At 43.7% G+C, this 19,078-nt stretch overlaps 3 protein-coding genes across 5 annotated transcripts; 2 read left to right on the top strand and 1 right to left on the bottom strand.

The window, feature by feature from the left end:
• Positions 1-237: 237 nt before the first annotated feature.
• On the top strand, positions 238-3,761 carry cnot8 (CCR4-NOT transcription complex, subunit 8). 2 transcript variants are annotated; one of them, XM_058087726.2, is made up of 7 exons: positions 238-344; positions 838-1,064; positions 1,140-1,333; positions 2,174-2,335; positions 2,409-2,553; positions 2,934-3,044; positions 3,130-3,761. In XM_058087726.2, exons 2-7 carry the CDS (start codon positions 948-950, stop codon positions 3,256-3,258), a joined length of 858 nt encoding a protein of 285 aa, XP_057943709.1. In that variant the 5' UTR covers positions 238-344; positions 838-947; the 3' UTR covers positions 3,259-3,761. The 2 variants fall into 2 exon arrangements, with proteins under 2 accessions (XP_057943709.1, XP_078643653.1); XM_078787527.1 differs by having other exon boundaries at positions 278-344; positions 864-1,064.
• Positions 2,772-16,304, bottom strand: gemin5 (gem (nuclear organelle) associated protein 5). Of its 2 annotated transcripts, XM_058087724.2 has the most exons (27): positions 16,002-16,304; positions 15,533-15,687; positions 15,291-15,472; positions 14,940-15,109; positions 14,677-14,775; positions 14,201-14,333; positions 13,962-14,127; positions 13,690-13,902; positions 12,173-12,258; positions 12,021-12,103; positions 11,510-11,646; positions 11,364-11,437; positions 11,104-11,285; positions 9,615-9,754; positions 9,381-9,552; positions 9,145-9,321; positions 9,025-9,081; positions 8,827-8,952; positions 7,031-7,126; positions 6,810-6,947; positions 6,589-6,736; positions 5,592-5,711; positions 5,302-5,512; positions 4,851-5,111; positions 4,276-4,775; positions 4,126-4,210; positions 2,772-4,071 (listed from the first exon to the last, which is right to left on the bottom strand). In XM_058087724.2, the coding sequence occupies exons 1-27, from the start codon at positions 16,141-16,143 to the stop codon at positions 3,907-3,909; spliced, it is 4,218 nt and encodes a 1,405-aa protein (XP_057943707.2). In that variant the 5' UTR covers positions 16,144-16,304; the 3' UTR covers positions 2,772-3,906. The 2 variants fall into 2 exon arrangements, with proteins under 2 accessions (XP_057943707.2, XP_078643652.1); XM_078787526.1 differs by lacking the exons at positions 2,772-4,071; positions 4,126-4,210; positions 4,276-4,775 and having other exon boundaries at positions 4,800-5,111; positions 8,827-8,956; positions 9,035-9,081; positions 16,002-16,303.
• A 198-nt stretch (positions 16,305-16,502) lies between these two features.
• On the top strand, positions 16,503-18,335 carry mrpl22 (mitochondrial ribosomal protein L22). The gene is made up of 6 exons (XM_058087727.2): positions 16,503-16,643; positions 16,824-16,959; positions 17,387-17,452; positions 17,544-17,621; positions 17,700-17,769; positions 18,057-18,335. Exons 2-6 carry the CDS (start codon positions 16,855-16,857, stop codon positions 18,263-18,265), a joined length of 528 nt encoding a protein of 175 aa, XP_057943710.2. The 5' UTR covers positions 16,503-16,643; positions 16,824-16,854; the 3' UTR covers positions 18,266-18,335.
• The last annotated feature ends 743 nt before the right edge of the window (positions 18,336-19,078 follow it).

The following is a 19,078-nucleotide window of genomic DNA, read 5'->3' as shown; positions in this document are numbered from 1 at the left end:
GTCATTGTCATTGAAATTTTCCTAAAAACGAGCACTCCTGTCACACAAAGGTTCTTTACTCATGCTTGTATTTTAATGTATTACTTTTTACCTTTGGTGATGTTAAAAAAGGGAGACTCAAAAATAATAATGAAGGGAGCAGCTAAGTTGAAAATGTGTGACCGAAGCGGGGCAACGTTGCTGTTACACGCCGGAACACCAGGGGGCAGTGTCCACATTTAACGCGCTGTTGTACGTGCACAAAGACGGAAGTACAGGCACTGGCAGCCGCAAGCGGAAACAACGAACAAGTCCGGCGCGGCACTTGCTACTAGCTCGAGTGGTAACGTCGAGGGAATTCTCTGGTAAACCTATTTTATTTATTTATAAAATTATTTAATAGACCCAGTCGGTGTCTTTGGCTGTGGGAGCGTGTGTATGCTCTGTCGTTTAAGCATAAGAACTGTTATAACAATAACATCCGTACTATCGATAGCGCCATGATGCTGCTACGTAACAGCGATTAGCCGTTGATGCTAAAAGCTCAGCGCCGTTACTTAAAAAAACAAAACCCATTAATATCTGACGATATCTTAATATTTATCTGTTATACTGAAGTATTTAATTTGTTTGTGTAATATTTGAACGGTTTACGAACTAGCCACACATGTCAGCTTGACTGAAATTGTAAACAGCACACATTACCCATCATGCAACGCGTAATTCTAAAATAATCATTTACTTTTGTTTTATTTTGTCAAATATTTAATCACAGCCAATTAATATTATACATGAAAAGTGTTACAGTCCAAGCTCAACGCCAAAATGTCTATATAACTGTCTTCTCTTCCTTCTCAGGCATTTTTTTATTTCTTCACCCCAAGATCCTTTCCCCCTCCCTCCCTTAACGCCCCCTACCAAAGCGCCGCAGAGTTGTCGAGGTCTTCAAGCTCTCGCCACCTGCCAACATGCCGGCCGCACTTACTGATGCCAGTCAGATAATCTGCGAGGTTTGGGCCAGCAACGTGGAGGAGGAAATGAGGAAAATCCGTCAGATAATACAAAGCTACAACTACATCGCCATGGTACGACCCAACAGTAGAACGAGTACGGTGGAATAGGTGCAGGACGATAAACGCAGATCATGTTTGTCTTCCCAGGACACAGAATTCCCCGGAGTGGTTGTGCGGCCGATTGGTGAGTTCCGCAGCACGGTGGACTACCAGTACCAGCTGCTGCGGTGTAACGTGGATCTCCTAAAGATCATCCAGCTGGGGCTCACGTTCATGAATGAGGACGGCGACTACCCGCCAGGCACGACGACGTGGCAGTTCAACTTCAAGTTTAACCTCACGTATGTAAGCGGCTGACGACGCCTGCACTGTCCTGTTTTATTTTTATTTTTTTTATAGCGCCTAAAGGCATTCGGTTTATTTTCAAGTCATTTTTGCTGTGTTCATTTAGCTCAAATGGAAGAGCTGCCTCCTGACCAAAAATGGCCCTGTATTTATTTTAGCATAAACTAATATAATCCTTTAAGAGTTCAAGTTGGATTATTGACTTTCAGTTTGTAATTTTTATATTTATGCTCCACCACACAGCTTTCCCCCCATTCAAAGCAAGCAGAAACATTTCTGTCCATTTTAAAGGGTTAATCTAAAATAGTATTTTAAATGTATAGTTGAGGCTGAAGTACAGTCGTTCTATGCCACATTGCATTTAAAATCCAGAGCTTCACAGTTAAAAATATATTAAGTCGTCGCTGTTTCACGGTTGATTACAGCCTAATAAATAAATGCATGTTTTAGCAAAATGTACATATATTCAGCATACTTTATTTTTCCAAGCATGAAATTGACTAAATTAACTAAAATACAAATAAGGCGTTCATCTAATGCATTGGAAAAACACATTATGGTGTGTAGTATTGTAAAGTGGTCACTAGGTGTCAGTCATGTTTCACTGATGAGGCAACCACCACTTATTTTCTGTTCCTATGTATACCATATAAGGTTATACCAGTGTAAGGGTGTTTATTAATCTGAGTTGATTTATCATGGTTGGGTCTGGAACCATTTATACTTTGTTGGGAAAAAATATATCAGTTATTTGGAAGTATTCCGGTAGATGGGCCGGAATTAAATGTAACATAGCTTGAAAACAAAAGCTAGATGGATTCTATTTGTCATTGCAGAGAAGACATGTACTCACAGGACTCCATAGACCTGCTGCAGAACTCCGGGCTTCAGTTCAAGAAACATGAAGAGGAAGGCATCGACACGCTCTACTTCGCTGAGCTCCTCATGACGTCTGGCCTGGTGCTGTGCGAGAACGTCAAGTGGCTATCCTTCCACAGGTCAGCGGAGTGGAATGACTCAATGTCCATGGCGTCTTACTTCAACTCGATGACTGTCTGGTCTGTCTTTCAGCGGGTACGACTTCGGCTACCTGGTGAAGTTGCTGACAGACGCCCGACTCCCCGAGGAGGAGCACGACTTCTTCCAGATCCTCAACCTTTTCTTCCCCGCCATCTATGACGTCAAGTATTTAATGAAGAGCTGCAAGAACCTCAAGGTAAAAACATCATTCTTATTTCCCATCCCATAGACATACACACATCATTTGCAAATACATTTTTATAACAAGATGAAACAATACTCTAGATTGAGTCATTTCCTACGGTGCAGCCGAGCCTTTGGCTAGAGAGGGGTCATGGCTGGCGATCGTGCTAAGAAAATCCAGAGCCGGGACGCCCCTCTTCCGTTATTGGTTGCCTCCTGGTGAAATATGTGAATGGACAAAGATGAGTGTGCCGCCATTGTTCAGTAAAGATTGGGAACTATTAATGCTGCACTAATAAGGAACTGTAATCGTCAGTTTTTATTAGAGCGGAGTCCACGATTTGCGGAGATACTTAATGAACTAATGTCCAAACTAAATGTTTTTGCACTCAGGGCGGGTTACAGGAAGTGGCGGACCAGTTGGAGCTGAAAAGGATCGGGAGGCAGCATCAGGCGGGTTCTGATTCGTTGCTGACAGGGATGGCGTTCTTCAGGATGAAAGAGGTAAAACTCAAGCGTTGTTCCATTATGCTGCACTCTAGCCTTCCGCCTGCAGGGGGCCTCATTACTTTGTTTTTTTTTTGTTCAGCTTTTCTTTGAGGACAACATCGACGACGCAAAGTATTGTGGGAGGTTGTACGGCCTGGGCTCCGGCTCCAGCCAACCCCAGAATGGCATCTCCAGCTCGGGTCAGGAGGAGACCAACAACAAGCACTGACAGTTGCACTTATTTTAAAAAAAACAAACAAAAAAAAACTATCATCTTCACATGACCAACCTGTCTATTCAGGTCTCTTCACAGCAGACACTTTCTGGGATCAGCCCACCTTTCTTTCTTTTAGAGGATTTTACCGAGTAAACATTCAATTATCCAGAACCCTTTTAAAATATATTTTTTGTTGTTGTTGTAGCAGTGTGGGACCAGCGCCTGTTTTTTCCTCCAGCTGCACTCTTTCACTTCTTTTTAAAAGTGAACACAGCCGAGAAGAGCCTGTAAATAAAACAAAAAACAGAATTTTTGATGCAAAATAAAAATGTTTTAGCATTTTCTCCACGCCCCTTTACGTGAAAGGTTTTAACAGCGAGCATGCTTCCTCCTTTGGACAAACTACTGTTCTCATTAATTGTCCACCGTCAGCTTGAAGATGTTGTGGTTACCATCTGTTTTTACGTTCTACATTGTTTTAAACAGTTGTATATTAAATTGTTTTGTATTTTCAATGTACACTTTTTTGATTTTTTTTTTTTTTACTAAAACAATCAAATCCAGCAAAAATTAAGTCCAATTTTGCCATTTTTTTGACTTTTCATTTTAATTCAACAAACTGTACAGTCGAAGTGTTTTGTTTTTTTTTTGTCAAAAGACTCAGCTCAGGAATCGATTGGAGGCCTTCCGGAGCGTTGGACTGGTTGCGTATTTTCGCAGCAGGTCTTTGGCCTCTTGCTGCAGAGACTCGGAGACGGACTGGGATGACTGGCTAAGGTGGAGGAGGACGAGGCAGCACTCGGCGACATCTGGATGGGGATACAACTAGAAAAAGACAATGTTAGTAGAAGTTAGGTTAAAATAAGACTGCGTTTGTACCTTGATGGTGTCGGGAATGTTGGCCAGCTGCGTTTGGTGCGTGGACATCTTTGTTGTCAAGGAAAGGAAAGTGTCCTCTTCAGACCTTAAAAGGCAGACAAAGACACTTAGGTGTCTGAGCCATTTACAGCCCTCAATATAATAACTTACTGCTGGTTAGCCTCCTGAAGAGCATCCCCGTTGGTGGTGGTGATGATGCGGCTGTGTTGCATCACCATAGCGGCCAGGCGTTCCTGGATTTCTCTGACTGACCTCTGCTCAGCCTGACAGGCGGCGTGAGCATCGGACAGAAGCGACGCCGCATCAAAACCAAGTCGACTGAGACCGTTGGTGACGACGGCCTCCTGTTGGTGCTCGTCGTCATCCGGGTGGCGCCACCAGTGCTTGTAGAGCCGATAGTAGAGGACCCACGTCTGCAGACTGTTGGCGGCCGCTTTGGCATCTTCGGACACAAGCGGTTTCGTCTTCACCACGGCACCGACATCACCGCCGGGGATAAGAATCCTGCAGATTTCAGCAGACACGGAGAAGTCTGTCGCCTCTCGGAAGCACGCCACGGCCTGCCACAGCTCCTTCATCAGCTGGTCGGCATCATCCAGCAACCGGCAGAGGACGCAGCGAGCCACATGGAGAGACGACAACAGCAGCACCTAAAAAAGGGAACCACCATTACTCCCTTACTGTAATCCTCATCTGCTGGATGCAGTACTTGGGTTTAAACGCACTTGCGACAGAGGAAGGTTGGCGGTGACTCTGGTTGGACTCTCCACGCCCTTGAGTTCCTGCAGGAGCTCCTCAAGGTCACGGCGACTCCCTTTCGAAACCCCAAATTGCTCAAACCAGATATCTTGTACCCGTTCCAGGATGTGTTTCTCGCTCGCCGGTGACGCCCATGCATGACCGATGACGCCTGACTCGGGGACAAAGCCCGTCTCCGTCAGAGCGGCGTACAGCAGCTCGGTGATGCTGAGGTGAAGCCTGTGGACCTGTAGAAAGCAATCATTGAATAAACGCAATTACAATGACGAGGTTCTGTGTTTTTATTGCAGGGAAAAAATATTTTGTACCCTTATATCCGAAAATGTTAGGTACACCCAAATTGATTAGGCATACCCTAAATATTAGGAACAGAAAAAATATTAGTCACACCAAATACATGGTTATTATTTCACTGACCAGTAGGCTTTCCTGCGACGCCAGGACGTCCTGAGCGGCGATCCAGTCTCTCATGGAAGCCAGGTCTTTGGCGCATCGCAGAGCCAGCGACTGGGCCAGCGTGTCCTCGCCCGAGACACTGGCAAGAGCAGCTGCTGTCCTCAGCGATGAGATGTCATTCTTGCGGGCAATGACCTTGGCGGCATCAAAACTGGCACCGGCAGCGATGTAACTATGACATGTAGTGTTGTAGTTGTAAGCATTTTTTTTAAAAATGAAGTCATATATTGTCAAAGAAAGAGGAGAGTCACCATTTAGCGGCTGCAGAGAAATGTCCGTCCTTCTCCAACATGGATGCCCAGCAGGTGTACAACTCCTTCAGGACTGGATCTTCTACTGGCAGCCTGGCTTTGACCAGAGCGATGGCTTCCCTAAAAACACCAAAAATAGATGACTAAGCACCCCCTTAACACATCTGTCTATACTACAGTAATGCCTAAATACATTAAAAAATATATATACTATACACCCCATGGGTCTGGGTGAGACTGGGCCACATCAGGTTTTCCCAAAAAAAAAAAAAAAAACGCATTTATTAAAAACAGAAAAATGAATAAACTTTGCTTTGGTTCCGATTTTCGACAATAAAAGCTCTGATAAAACATTCCACTGTTCTCAAATATCTTAATTTTTATTTTTCTACACAAAATAAGATGAAAAATAAACAAATCAATCAATCAGTAATAAATAAATATAATAATAATAATAAAAACTTGAGAAACCACATATAGTTGGTGGGTAGACAAATTATTTTTTTTCAGATTAAAATGAACAAAGCATTATTAGAGCCCTGTAGACATGACAAAACACGACTATAGTCACATTTATACTCTTTTTATTTACAACATATTGCGCAACTGCAGGGTCTTGAGACACATGCTAACTCGCAAACTAGAGAGCTAGCGACCTAAACGGTAGCCTTCAAGTTATTTCCTTTAAACTTAAATAGCCAAAAACTTACCACTTCCACACGGATAGAGAGGATAACTATTAACAGTTATTTAACCTTTAACATGAACATTAATCAAACGTAATAATTTTTTCTGGGTACATGATACCATACAGCATCCATATCAAACTTGCACGGGCCGCACTAACATTAAACTTTCATATCAAAACTAGTGTCCTGCGGGCCACATTTGGCCCGCAGGCCACGTGTTTGAGACCCCTGGTGTACTGGAACAAGGAAGTAAGTGTCTGACACAGTACTGCTTTGTAGTCATCTTAATATTTGGTTATTTTTATCACCTGTAGAGCTTGTGGGACCGCAGCAGGTCGACGGCCTCGTACAGCTTGTTGATGGACAGCAGGTGAGATGCTGCCTTCAGGTACTGCTCCTGCAAACACAGCTGCTTGACGTAGCGCTCCACTATGCTATGCCACACCTTGAAGCCCCCTACGAAAAGTGTTACATTTGAGAATTAACGCAAGAATAATGGGGGAATGTGAATGTTCCACAATCAAGTCACCCATTGGCGCCACGGAGAGGAGGTGGTCGTTGAGTTCTCCTCTCTCAGCGGCGAGCTCCAGCGCCCCCTCCAGGTCTCCGCTCCACAGACGTAGGTACACCACCGACTCAAAGTGGCCGGCCTTCACGTGACTCTCCTCTGCAAGGACGAGACACACGCAATATGTACATAACCATTGTGTTATTGCCTCGGAGCTCAGAGGGACCATAAATCGAGCGCACCTTCGGCATCAAACAGGCGGTGCAGAGCTGTTCTGTCAGAGAAGAGGCCCAGGTGGATGTGCTCGCCCTGGCCTGGGACACAACCAGCGGGGGACACTGGAAGCAAAACATAAATGATGTAAACCAATAAACCAAGGGAGCCAAAAAAAAAATACAGAAAGACAAGTCATGTGTCTATTCTGGTCACTGGACTACCTTCAGCATTAGCATGTCCAACATGATAGAGTGGAAAACAACAGTTCTCCTCCCATTACATGTGGAAGTGGTACATTTTTGGCTACTTATTGTGTCCTTCTTCCCCACTCCCTTTGAAACCCGTTCTCAGGTTTACAACAAATCAATTGGAGGCTAAAGTGTGGTATAAACAAAGAATAATAGAGAGTGAAGATGACTATAGGGGTGTTATTTCATTGCTATAGGGCTCTAATGATGATAAAAAAAAATATTTAAAAAGTCATAAACAGGTTTTCTACACTCCAGGTTGGAGAATATTAGTGTATAATGCACATCAACATGCCAATACGGTATGTGAAACCCTTTCTCAGGTTTACAACAAATTAACTGGAGGCTAACGATTTAGCTCGATAGCATGCTAATACTTGAAACAGCGGCCGTCTCTTATGTCCCTGCAGTGATACGGTAGCCTGCGCATAAGAGTTAGTTGCACAATGTGGTATAAACAAAGAATAATAGAGAGTGAAGGTGACTATAGGGGTGTTATTTCATTGCAGTAGGGCTCTAATGATGATTAAAAAAATATTTAAAAAGTCATAAACAGGTTTTCTACACTCCAGGTTGGAGAATATTAGTGTATAATGCACACCAACACGGTATGTGAAACCCTTTCTCAGGTTTACAATAAATTAACTGGAGGCTAACGATTTAGCTCGATAGCATGCTAATACTTGAAACAGCGGCTGTCTCTTATGTCCTTGTAGTGATCCGGTAGCTTGCGCATAAGAGTTAAGTTGCACAGTGTGGTATAAACAAAGAATAATAGAGAGTGAAGGTGACTATAGGGGTGTTATTTCATTGCAGTAGGGCTCTAATGATGATAAAAAAATATTTAAAAAAGTCATAAACAGGTTTTCTACACTCCAGGTTGGAGAATATTAGTGTATAATGCACACCAACACGGTATGTGAAACCGTTTCTCAGGTTTACAATAAATTAACTGGAGGCTAACGATTTAGCTCAATAGCATGCTAATACTTGAAACAGCGGCCGTCTCTTATGTCCTTGCAGTGATCCGGTAGCCTGCGCATAAGAGTTAGTTGCACAGTGTGGTATAAACAAGGAATAATAGAGAGTGAAGATGACTATAGGGGTGTTATTTCATTGCCGTAGGGCTCTAATGATGATAAAAAAATATTTACAAAGTCATAAACAGGTTTTCTACACTCCAAGTTGGAGAATATTAGTGTATAATGCACACCAACATGCCAATACGGTATGTATTCAATACATTTTACATATTTACCTTATAATATTGAGTCTAAAATTGTGATTATAAGTACTTAATTATACTACAAATTAGAAGTGTTGGGTTCCTATGCTGATATTGGTCTGATATTAGCAAAAAGTAGTGGATTATATTGGTCTATATCGTCTATCCAACAGCATAGATCGAGCCAACATGATCACAACAGTGTGTGCTACCGTGCTAACAAAGTAGGAAGGAGTAAGTTCAAAACAGATGTTCTGCACTAGACTGTGTACCGCTACTTCAGGAAGCTGTCAACGAAAGCAGAAGAAGTGATGACGATGAGGACGGAGATGAAGGTCCCAACACTCACCGCTGCCGTGTGCGACTGCCGCCAGGGTGAGGCAGTCCTGGAGGAGTTCCTCTTTGGGCCGATGGTCCAAGGCGGTGCTGATGGGCAGCAAGGAGCGAGCCTTCTTCTTCTTCTGCAGGTTTGAGTCTGCACATGTAAACACACGTCGCTATCATGCACAAATCCATCCACGCATGTGAAGTTCTGATCTAAAAATACCTGCTTTGTCTTTGCACTTCATTACAGTCGAGGGTTTCCTCTGAGATGCTAAGGAGGCTAATTTGATAGGAGGTGTTAGCGTAAAGGTACAAACCCTTTAAAAAGTTGTATTTTTTTTACCTGTTGGAGGTACAGGACTGCTTGCGGAGATGACCTCCACCTGTTCTTCATCTTCATCAGAAGGCTCCTGTCCGATGCTAGCCGCATCAGCAACAGCTTCACTGTTCACCTCTGGCGTCGGCTTCTTGGTCTTCTTCTTCTGTTTGGCCTTCTCCTTCAGGTCCATCATCTTCTTTCCTGTGACGACTTCTAAATTAAGTACACAAAAACGCACTTTTGCTTTTGTTGGTTGTCACCTTTGGGGGGCTTTGTGAACTCCTGCTTGGAGACTCTCCACTCCTGCACGGTGAAGTCCTTCCCTCCGGTCCAGATGACATCGGGGTCGACGGGGGACCACTCCACGCACAGCAGGTACCCCACGTGACCCCGATAGTTGGACACCGCCGCTTCCTGCTGCACGTCCCACACCTGAACGCCACAAATTAAATGGCTGCCTCCGAACTATTTTACCTATAGTGGGTGCCACTGACCTGGGCGGTGCCGTCGTAGGACACGGTCACCAGTTTGCCGCCGTGGTGAGGACTCCAGGACATCCCGGTGATTTTTGACGTGTGGCCGCACAGCCTGCGATACGGCTCTGTCATCACCAGGGGGCTCTCCGGAGGGTTTTCTGTGTTAAGGAACCAAAACAACCATTAGAGTAAAAACAACTTCAAAACATATCATGTGGCTCATTGCATGCGTGGTAGAAGACAACAATACATCCCAACAGGTATCCTTTCATTTCATTTTATAGCATGGAGCAGGTAAAAAAAAAAAACACAATCAATGGGTTTTGAAAGGCTGGACTACTGCCAGATGAAGTGGAGGACACAGGGCACACCGAGATGGAGAGAGGTCGACAACGTGTGTGATGAAGGAATGATGGACATCTCAATTCTCATCACAATTCTGACATCAAAGAAGAAAACTTTTGTGGTTTTAAGTTTTTCTTTCCTCCCCCCGTCCTCTTTCTATAAAAGATGTTGAGTATTTACTGATTTTTTATTTAAAAAAAATTCATGGTTAGCGCGCAGACCTCACAGCTAGGGGACCAGGGTTCAATTCCACCCTCAGGTCTGTGTGGCCACAAAATAAATTAATATTAATTGTCAAAAAAATTATGATACCAAATCATGATATAGTAAAGGAAATATTGCACTCTCATTGTTGTGGAATTGCCGTTTGTGACATGTATTTTCTTGCAGGCCATTCACACTGTCTGTGAAACATTTGCAGCATTTCTTGAAATGATTTCTTTATTTTTAGACTACTAGCCACTGGTTAATTGGCAACTCCAAATTGTCCATAGGTATGAATGTGAGTGTGAATGGTTGTTTGTCTATATGTGCCCTGTGATTGGCTGGCGACCAGTCCAGGGTGTACCCCGCCTCTCGCCCGAGAGGGGAAACCCTCGTGAGGAAAAAGCGGTAGAAAATGAATGAATGAAAATTCATAAAACTGTTTTTAAATCATTGGCATGGTTGCCCCTATTTGTACATGTTTATGTGTTGTGTTTGAATTGAATTATTTATATTATGTTAAAATCTGTACACCTGTACACCATCGGGGACATACATATATGTGTGTAGGGCGGAGATGGGATAATATGTCTGATGAAGGTCAAACGGATCGAAACGTTACCTAAATAAACTAATGAGCGGGAACCTCTTTTTGAACACTTTGTTGGCTACGCCTGCTTCCTACGCACCTGTGTATCTTCAGGTGTGCTGAGACTCTGCATTCACTCTTGGTTTTAGTTCCCAAAAGGACGGCGATGCTCAATTCGGCACTGTTTAACTAGCCGTGTCGTAGCCACTGTTTTATTAAAATGTCTCTAAATTTAGTGGGGCCGGTTTAGATCCTGGAATTCATGACATCTGTCTAAATCTAGATTTCCTTAACTGAGACGAGCAGTTTTGCTAATTTCCTTGGACAGTTTCCTTTTTTCCGAACCAGAGTTTTGCAAGTCTAGCTTACCTATTACAGAGTGCAGGTCGTGCACGTAGACGATGGCATTGCTGGACCCCGAGGCAAGCAGGCCGTGCAGGTCTGGGGGGGCGTTGTGTTCGGGGTGCCATCGCAGCACGTTGATGATCTTGTGGTGCTGCTGGATGCTGCATAAAAGCTTCAGAGTCGGAGCCTGATAGACGTCAATGCACCTGACGGGAAAAGAAGCGGGATTAGATAAAGGGTATGATGGGTGGGCATACAGTATATGGAGTAGTCCTTCATGTTACCCGTCCTCGTTGCCGATAGCGACCACTTTCCCATCCGGCTTCCAGCTGAGGTCGGTGTGTGGAGACAGCTTGTGCTGTGAAAAGAAACATGACACCATTTATAACCAGTTTAAGGGGAAAAAGTTTTTGACTTTGGCCTCTGCCACCTTGATGTTGTTGGTCTCCCGGATGAGGTCGTTGATATCGCTGGCGTCGCCGCCCAACTTGTAGGGGTCATGCTGCAGAATGATGCCCTCGCCGGCACAGCTGTACAAGCTGTAGGACGGCTTGCCCTCTGCTGAACCTAATAAATCATATGAAAAACAGTCATACCTAGAACTTTTCTCTTTAATTTTATTGCATTGGTTGGTGTTCGCCATCTGTTTCACGATGTCCACTCAGCAAGCAGGTGTGAAAAATATAAAAAAGAAAACAGAACCTAACACTCTTTATAAGACAAATCACCTGTCCTGACATTAAAAGCTTATTTTGCTTCCATTAAAAGCCACCAAGCAGATGGTCGGCATGGCAACACTCGGTGCTTGGACTAATTACAGCACCGTCTGCCCACAGCTCCTTTAAATGAACTCCGCTAATTCAGTAAGAAGAATGGCGGCCACACTGATTTTTGTTGACTCAGTTGTGTGTGTTGCTTTGCTGTTCAAAATGGCGCCTTACCAAATGACACTGGTGGAAGTGATGGTCCCCAGGCCAAAGAGTACACCGTCTTTTTGTGGTAGGAGCTGGAGATCTGCGGAGGCCTGTCAAGACATGGAAAAAAGAAACAGTAAATAATACTCGAAAACAACAACAAAAAAAAGAGCTCTTACTTGTTGGAGAAGACGTCATAGATTCCCACTTTGCCGTCGTCCGTGCCAAACGACAAGGTTCCCTCTCTTTTCGGGTGCCAAGCCAGCTGCAATTTAGAAACAAAACCTCTTTTGTGGGCTTGAACACATACACAACACAAAATGTGCGCTACTGCGCTAATTACTGCACTTTTCTAGACAAATGAAAGCACTCTTTAAAAGCTCATTTTCCATTTCCTAGCACCCTACTGCTTGAAATACTTAAAATTTAACATTATAACGCATTATCACAGGAAACTTGGCACCAAAAAGCCCTTTGCCATGAGTGTGTGTCTGCTCCATGAGAAATAAAACAGCTTATATTTTATTATATAAGTCTCCTTTAGGCGGCACGGCGGTATAGTGGTTAGCGCACAGACCTCACAGCTAGGAGACGAGGGTTCAATTCCCACCCTCGGCCATCTCTGTGAGGAGTTTGCATGTTCTCCCCGTGCATGCGTGGGTTTTCTCCGGGTACTCCGGTTTCCTCCCACATTCCAAAAACATGCTAGGTTAATTAGCGACTCAAAATTGTCCATAGGTATGAATGTGAGTGTGAATGGTTGTTTGTCTATATGTGCCCTGTGATTGGCTTGCGACCAGTCCAGGGTGTACCCCGCCTCTTGCCCGAAGACAGCTGGGATAGGCTCCAGCACCCCCCGCGACCCTTGTGAGGGAAAAAGCGGTAGAAAATGAATGAATGAATGAGTCCCCTTTACGGCACGGCGGTCTAGTGGTTAGCGCGCAGACCTCACAGCTAGGAGACCAGGGTTCAATTCCACCCTCGGCCATCCGTGTGTGGAGTTTGCATGTTCTCTGCATGCCTCCCACATTCCAAATTGTCCATAGATATGAATGTGAGTGTGAATGGTTGTTTGTCTATATGTGCCCTGTGATAGGCTCCAGCACTCCCCGCGACCCTTGTGAGGGAAAAAGCGGTAGAAAATGAATGAATTAACATCAACGTGGTGGAAACATGGCTACCTGAGGTCCGAGGGCCAGATCCAACTTGTGGTGCCCAGGACGAGACTTAAGACCAGGGGAGACCGAGCCTTTTCTGTGGTTGGCCCCAAGCTATGGAACTCTCTCCCCTCCCAAGTAAAAAAAAAAAAAAGCCCCCCCAACATTGAAAGTTTTAAGTCTCATCTTAAAAGCCACTTTTATTCTCTGGCTTTTAACTCGGAGTTAGTTGTACGGTCCTGTGTCTTTTAGTTCTTTCTTTTTATTTTAAATGGTTTTATTTTTTATACTTTTATTGCTTTGCTTCTTGTTTTTAATATTCTAATATCTATTTTACTACTTTCTTATTTGATCTTTTAGTTTTGGATTAAATTCAATTTGTACCTTTATTTATTGTATTTTATTTTTATTTTTTATTTTACTAGTCTGTGCAGCACTTTGGAAACTGTTTATAAAATATGCTATAATAAATAAAGTGGATTGGATACCTTTAAAGCCATGACATAATATGAAAAAAATATGAAAATGTGTCTTCTTACCGACGTGACCTTGGACTTGATGCCCTGCCAGAAGCAGCGTGTGTCGTAGTGGTTCTGTGTGGACAATGTGTTCCACACTCGGATCATATTGTCGCCCACGCCCAGAGCGAGGTAGCCAGTGCCGACGGGTGAGAATGCGAGGCTGTAAACGAACCCGCCCAGCGTGGGCAGCGTCCAGCAGCAATTGAGCGAGGCCAGGTTCCAGCATTTGACCTTGAAGAGGCCAAAGGTTATGACTGTACATGTGACGTCCGGTGAGAGATGAGACATACCTCTCTGTCCAAAGACGTGCTGAGGAGCAGCTCGCTGCCGTCCCGCAGTGTGACGGACGCCGTGTTGAAGACGATCCTGCTGTGGTTTTGTCCCTCGGAGGACGAGCCAAACAGGGTCCACTTCTGCTTCCCGGTCTTGGTTAAGTCCCACATCAGGAGCTCGCCGCTGCACGCAAACACGTACGTTAAACCGCCTCGTAAGAACGCCGACCTCCGAGAGGTGCGGTGATGGAAACAACCTGAAGCAGGTGGACACGAGTTGCGTGGGCTGTCCTTTGGGCCAATGGACGTTGAGCCAGAGTCTCTCTTTGAGGGTCGGGTCCACGGCAGAACCTCTTCTCTTCAGATAGGGCAGCTTCAAGGTCGACACGCCTGCATGGGAACATTTCAGTAGTGGATTTAATGGTGTCTTTAGTCAGAAACTGATATTCTCGAAACTTACCTATGTTCTACTGCTCATTACTAAAGAATGGAAAAAGGTAGAAACACTTTTTTTTTCTCCTGATGAAAGACGGGAGTCTAATATATATTGTCGTGTGTACCATGTTTATATACCCGTAGAACACAATAATCTGTGTGCCTTGAAAGATCAGTCAAAATCTAAAATGGCCGCTACTGATGAGATTGTCTTCTGAAAAATGGCTGGGATTGAATGAGTTAATCGCGAATATCAGAATTAAAAGTGCTAAAATTACTTCCTTCAAAAGCACCTCACCTTTCCCTGTTGCCGTGCTCCAAATCCTCACTGTCTGGTCTTTGCTTCCAGAAGCGAGGTAGCAGGCTTTCTCCTCACCTGCACTCACCCCATTGGACGCTGGAATATACACAAGATATTTAAAAAAAAAAGATTAAAGACACACCTTTTTAATCAGGCTTTTAACTAATATTTTTTTAACTTTTCTTATGTTTTTATCTTTTTAGTCCGCCATGCAGCCCCACACCATGTGTTAATAAACAAAATAAAATGACATAATTTACCTCCGAGCTCACCGCTACAGTCGCTGGGCTCCGCTCGGCAGTAAAAGGCGTCCTTGCCGGTGAGGGGCGACCACGCTAAGGACTGGATGTCGTCATCGTGCCCGCGAAGACGATGCGTCACCTCGCCTTTCTTGCTCACATCAATCAGCACAATCATACCATCTTTGTACCTTTTGGGACAATGTTTGTGATGAAAGGTAGAATAGAAATCAAAAGGTGTAGGCTAAAATAATATAATATTAAATTAGTTGTTACAGAATTTTCCTAAAATGATCAAAAAATAAAGAAGTTTGTATTCAACTACAAAGCAGTTTGTTGCATGAATCAGTACTGTTTGCATCTTCATCCTACCCGACAGCCACTGTGCTCCACGTGTGAGGGGAGCAGGTGAGGCAGATGATGCTCCTGGGCTCCGGGAAGAAACTTGCAGTGTCCCCTGTGTTGTACCAGTGACACACCACTATCCCCTTCTCATCCCCTGACACCACCAGGTTCTTGTCCAGGGGGGACCAGTGCAAGGCCGAGATGGGGTTCTGAGGAGGACACAGGTTTTAAAACAGGACTGGGACCGGATGTGGAAAGTTACTATGTACCTGGTGGTGTGCATCTTCCCGTATAAGAGTTTGGGTGTTTGTATCCCAGAAGAGCACCACGCCATCGCCAGAGGAAGTGGCGCAGAGGTGAGTTTGCGTCGCATCCTGGCAGAAGGAAACCCCTGACACCAACCCTTTATGGCCAACGAGGACACCTGAAAAATGAAATGGCACAGTTAAAAGTCTTTACAGCACCAAAAGAAGAAAAATGTCTACTATATGAATGTTGACATCAGCTAATAGCAGATTGGTCACAATTTAAAGAAGGTGTACATGTTACTTGACTTTTGCAATGGAGTTAATTGACCCAAAATTAGCTAAATGTGTCATGCTAGCAAGCCCAGCAAACGAATCACCACACCTGAAGAAGCCAGAATGCACTCATTGAAATTATTTCACTATTACAGTCAACCGGGACGAATTATTTAAAACTCTTAAATTGAACAAAATATAAATAATGCTCACTTACCAACAACCCTGCAGGTGGATGCAGACACGTCAATCAAATAGAGTAAGTTTTTGGCTCCGACACCCAGTAAACCGCTGCTGTTGACGTCACAGCAACGCGAACAGTACCAGTTCGGAGAGGCAGGAAGCAGCCTTTCGTGCATTTTTGGACTTTATCTGCTAAATAATTCATAGATAAGTATCTGAGAAGAATTGTTCAAATGAACAGATCTCACATGTTTCCTCCAAAGCGTCACAACAATGACCGTATGACGGAACGGTGTCGTAAATCCTGCTTCTACGGAAGGTGAGCGAGCCCATACAAGATGCATGTACATCACGACTTAGTGTGTATTCTTGCTTTTGATTTGTGTGACTTTTATTATGTTTTCGTAGTTTTACGATGATATGTATCAGTTATACACTGATTATAATCGGACATTTGAGGAGCTAGTGCTTCTTAGTAACGTTACTACAAACACATTATTGCCGTAAATCGATTCGTTGTCGGAATAGCCATCATGGCCGCCGCCATAACAGCTAGCGGTAAGGAACATGTCCATAAATTGCATATTTTGTGATATTTGAACACATGGTTAACACCATTGTTTGTGTTTGCAGGTTTTTCGTCAATCCGAAGTATATTTGGTTTTTTTCATCCAAGGTAAGAATGGTTATTTGTCACGTTAGCATTCAAGCTAATCAGAAGGACATTGTGTGCCACAGTAGTGGAAAGGATTTGTTAGGGTCTGTTACTTCCGGCATTTATATTTATGCAGCAGTGAAATTAAATTATTTGGAACAAATACAAGTAGTTATTACAATTTTGCTATTGTGCGTCCAGGTTAGCAGCAGTAGCAGGCGGTCCCCAGCAGATGTCATGTCTCCACACCACCACTTCACTGGAAGCAAAGAACTGGGAGAGGAGGAACAAGATTGTGTATCCACCTCAGCTTCCAGATGAGCCCCGCAGACCAGCAGTATGTCCCCTTGCAGTCCGTTATTTGAACCAAGGATCAAGGCCTGGAATCGGGGCCTCGAAATAATGCCCGTCACAAATGTTTTTTTTTGTGAAAAGTTGTCACTTTGTGGCTGAAAATCAGTATGAAATTTGAGTTTTTATGATTTGTGTTGTGATGCTCTGGGCGGGATCAACCTCATTCCACCCAAGTCAGGCATCTTAACGGCTGTTCTTTTTCACAAAAAGAGTTAAACCAGTCTTGATCTCAATACATGTTTGGAACTTGTTTGATCCCTCTCAGTTTTGAGCTGTCCTATCTAGTCTTTGAGCTCTGAGCGCTGATGAATCCTGCAAAGCCACGACCCTCTGACGGCAACAATAACTGATGTGGAATCCGGTGAAAAAGAGTCTGACGCCCCTGTTCTATTTCATTCTCCCTACAACAGGAGATCCATCATTCAAGAAGACAGATAAAGTACAGCAAAGACAAGATGTGGTACCTAGCCAAAATGGTGAGATCCAACAACGTCACACACACACAAATTCTGCATGGAAATCCAAATAAAAAGATGGCGACTATGATAAAAATGTTGCCATTTGCAGATTCGAGGAATGAGCATCGATGAAGCCATCGCACAGTTGCAGTTCAATGACAAAAAAGGGGCCAAGATCATGAAAGAGGTCTGAAGATCTGATTTCCATGCACCGTTCAGTGAAAAAAATGGAACAGTTGTCATAATTTCCAATCTTCCACTGCAGGTTCTCCTGGAGGCTCAGGAGATGGCGGTAAAAAACCACAACGTGGAGTACAAATCCAACTTGTATGTCGGTGAGTGTATGCAGGATCATATTTCAATTAGGAGACCAGTATTGGACAATCTTAAAGTAATAAACTGAAGCAATGTTCTGTGGTTAATGTTCCCTGTTCCCTGTATATGCGTGTTTTGCAATGTCATTTCCTTCCACTAGAGGACAATCAAACACAACCAGCCAACATGCATTTCATGTCCTGTGCCGGGGCTCTAACATTTACATTAAAATTACACATTAAATTAGTTTCATAATCCCACAAAGTATGTATGAGATGAGTTAAATGTTCCTTCACCCTGCCTGCAGCCGAGTCTTTCTCCGGGAAGGGGATGTACTTGAAGCGCATCCGCTACCACGGCAGAGGGATGTTCGGCATCATGGACAGAGTTTACTGTCACTACTTCGTCAAGCTAGTGGAGGGCTCACCACCCAAAACGGAGGAGAAGACGAGCCTGGACCAGGCCAAGGAGTACGTGGAGGGCCTCAAGAGAAGAACCATTATACACAGTCTGTAGACAGGACGGGCAGTGTGATACAAGTGGATGCGTGTGTTATATTTGTAAATAAAGTTGTGAAGATTCATTACGAGAATGTTCTTGTAACCTTACTTCAACGTCACAGCTTTTTCTTGTAACCTTAGAACTTTATCTTACTATCGTTATTAAGCTTTTATTCCTATTCCGGTGTATAAGCTGAGACTTTTTTCTTAAACTTTGGCCTTATACAGCGGTGTGGTTAAATTGTGGCTAAATTCTAATGTGACGTCGCCTTTACGTCAGTACTACGAATAATTTGAATACCGTGCCGCTCGTGAGTCAGTGAGGAAATGGTAGCTCTTTCTCTGGCAGGCGCCACTCATGAGCAGTCCACTTACAACAAGCTTGTCCAACCACTGGAAATTAGAGGAGACCATTATATATAACAACATAACAGTCTGACTGATGGTGCCATTTTTCTAAGTACGCTTGGTAACACTTTACAATAATACTTTACAATAGTACACAAAATTACAGTAGTTAATGATGAACAAACCTACCGAACCCAAATTATTACTCATTAGTCCCTCAGTAACTACTCTAAAACACTTTACTAACATTGAATTCATCACACAGTAAATTAACACTCCAAAGGTATACCTGAGAATTATACAAACATGTACCAATACAAGTTTAAAATGATAGTCCAGGGGTGGGCAAATGTTTTGACTCACGAGCCGCATTGATTCAACAAAATGTATGGGGGGGCCGGACAATATATTTTATATGTTACGGTCCACCTGGAAGTATTGTATCTGTGTTGTGTCCCTTTTTTTCATGAGCACATTGTAA

The sequence above is a fragment of the Doryrhamphus excisus genome, linkage group LG21 (genome assembly GCF_037039965.1).
Source record: "Doryrhamphus excisus strain RoL-2023G ecotype Guam linkage group LG21, RoL_Dexc_Guam_v1.1, whole genome shotgun sequence".
NCBI classification, from domain to species: domain Eukaryota; kingdom Metazoa; phylum Chordata; class Actinopteri; order Syngnathiformes; family Syngnathidae; genus Doryrhamphus; species Doryrhamphus excisus.
Note: the sequence above shows the minus strand (reverse complement) of the source record. Positions and strands in the feature narration are given on the sequence as shown.

What these genes read in the sequence shown, in the direction of transcription:
- gemin5 (XM_058087724.2), bottom strand. Translation starts at nt 16,143, where the DNA reads ATGCACGAAAGGCTGCTTCCTGCCTCTCCGAACTGGTACTGTTCGCGT. An exon ending in GCACGTCTTTGGACAGAGAG is followed by an intron (nt 13,903 to 13,961) that starts GTATGTCTCATC and finishes GGCCTCTTCAAG; the next exon opens with GTCAAATGCTGGAACCTGGC. An exon ending in GTTCACAAAGCCCCCCAAAG is followed by an intron (nt 9,322 to 9,380) that starts GTGACAACCAAC and finishes AAGTCGTCACAG; the next exon opens with GAAAGAAGATGATGGACCTG.
- mrpl22 (XM_058087727.2), top strand. Translation starts at nt 16,855, where the DNA reads ATGTCATGTCTCCACACCACCACTTCACTGGAAGCAAAGAACTGGGAG. An exon ending in TGTGGTACCTAGCCAAAATG is followed by an intron (nt 17,453 to 17,543) that starts GTGAGATCCAAC and finishes TGCCATTTGCAG; the next exon opens with ATTCGAGGAATGAGCATCGA. An exon ending in CAAATCCAACTTGTATGTCG is followed by an intron (nt 17,770 to 18,056) that starts GTGAGTGTATGC and finishes CCCTGCCTGCAG; the next exon opens with CCGAGTCTTTCTCCGGGAAG.
- cnot8 (XM_058087726.2), top strand. Translation starts at nt 948, where the DNA reads ATGCCGGCCGCACTTACTGATGCCAGTCAGATAATCTGCGAGGTTTGG. An exon ending in AAGTGGCTATCCTTCCACAG is followed by an intron (nt 2,336 to 2,408) that starts GTCAGCGGAGTG and finishes TCTGTCTTTCAG; the next exon opens with CGGGTACGACTTCGGCTACC. An exon ending in AGAGCTGCAAGAACCTCAAG is followed by an intron (nt 2,554 to 2,933) that starts GTAAAAACATCA and finishes TTTTGCACTCAG; the next exon opens with GGCGGGTTACAGGAAGTGGC.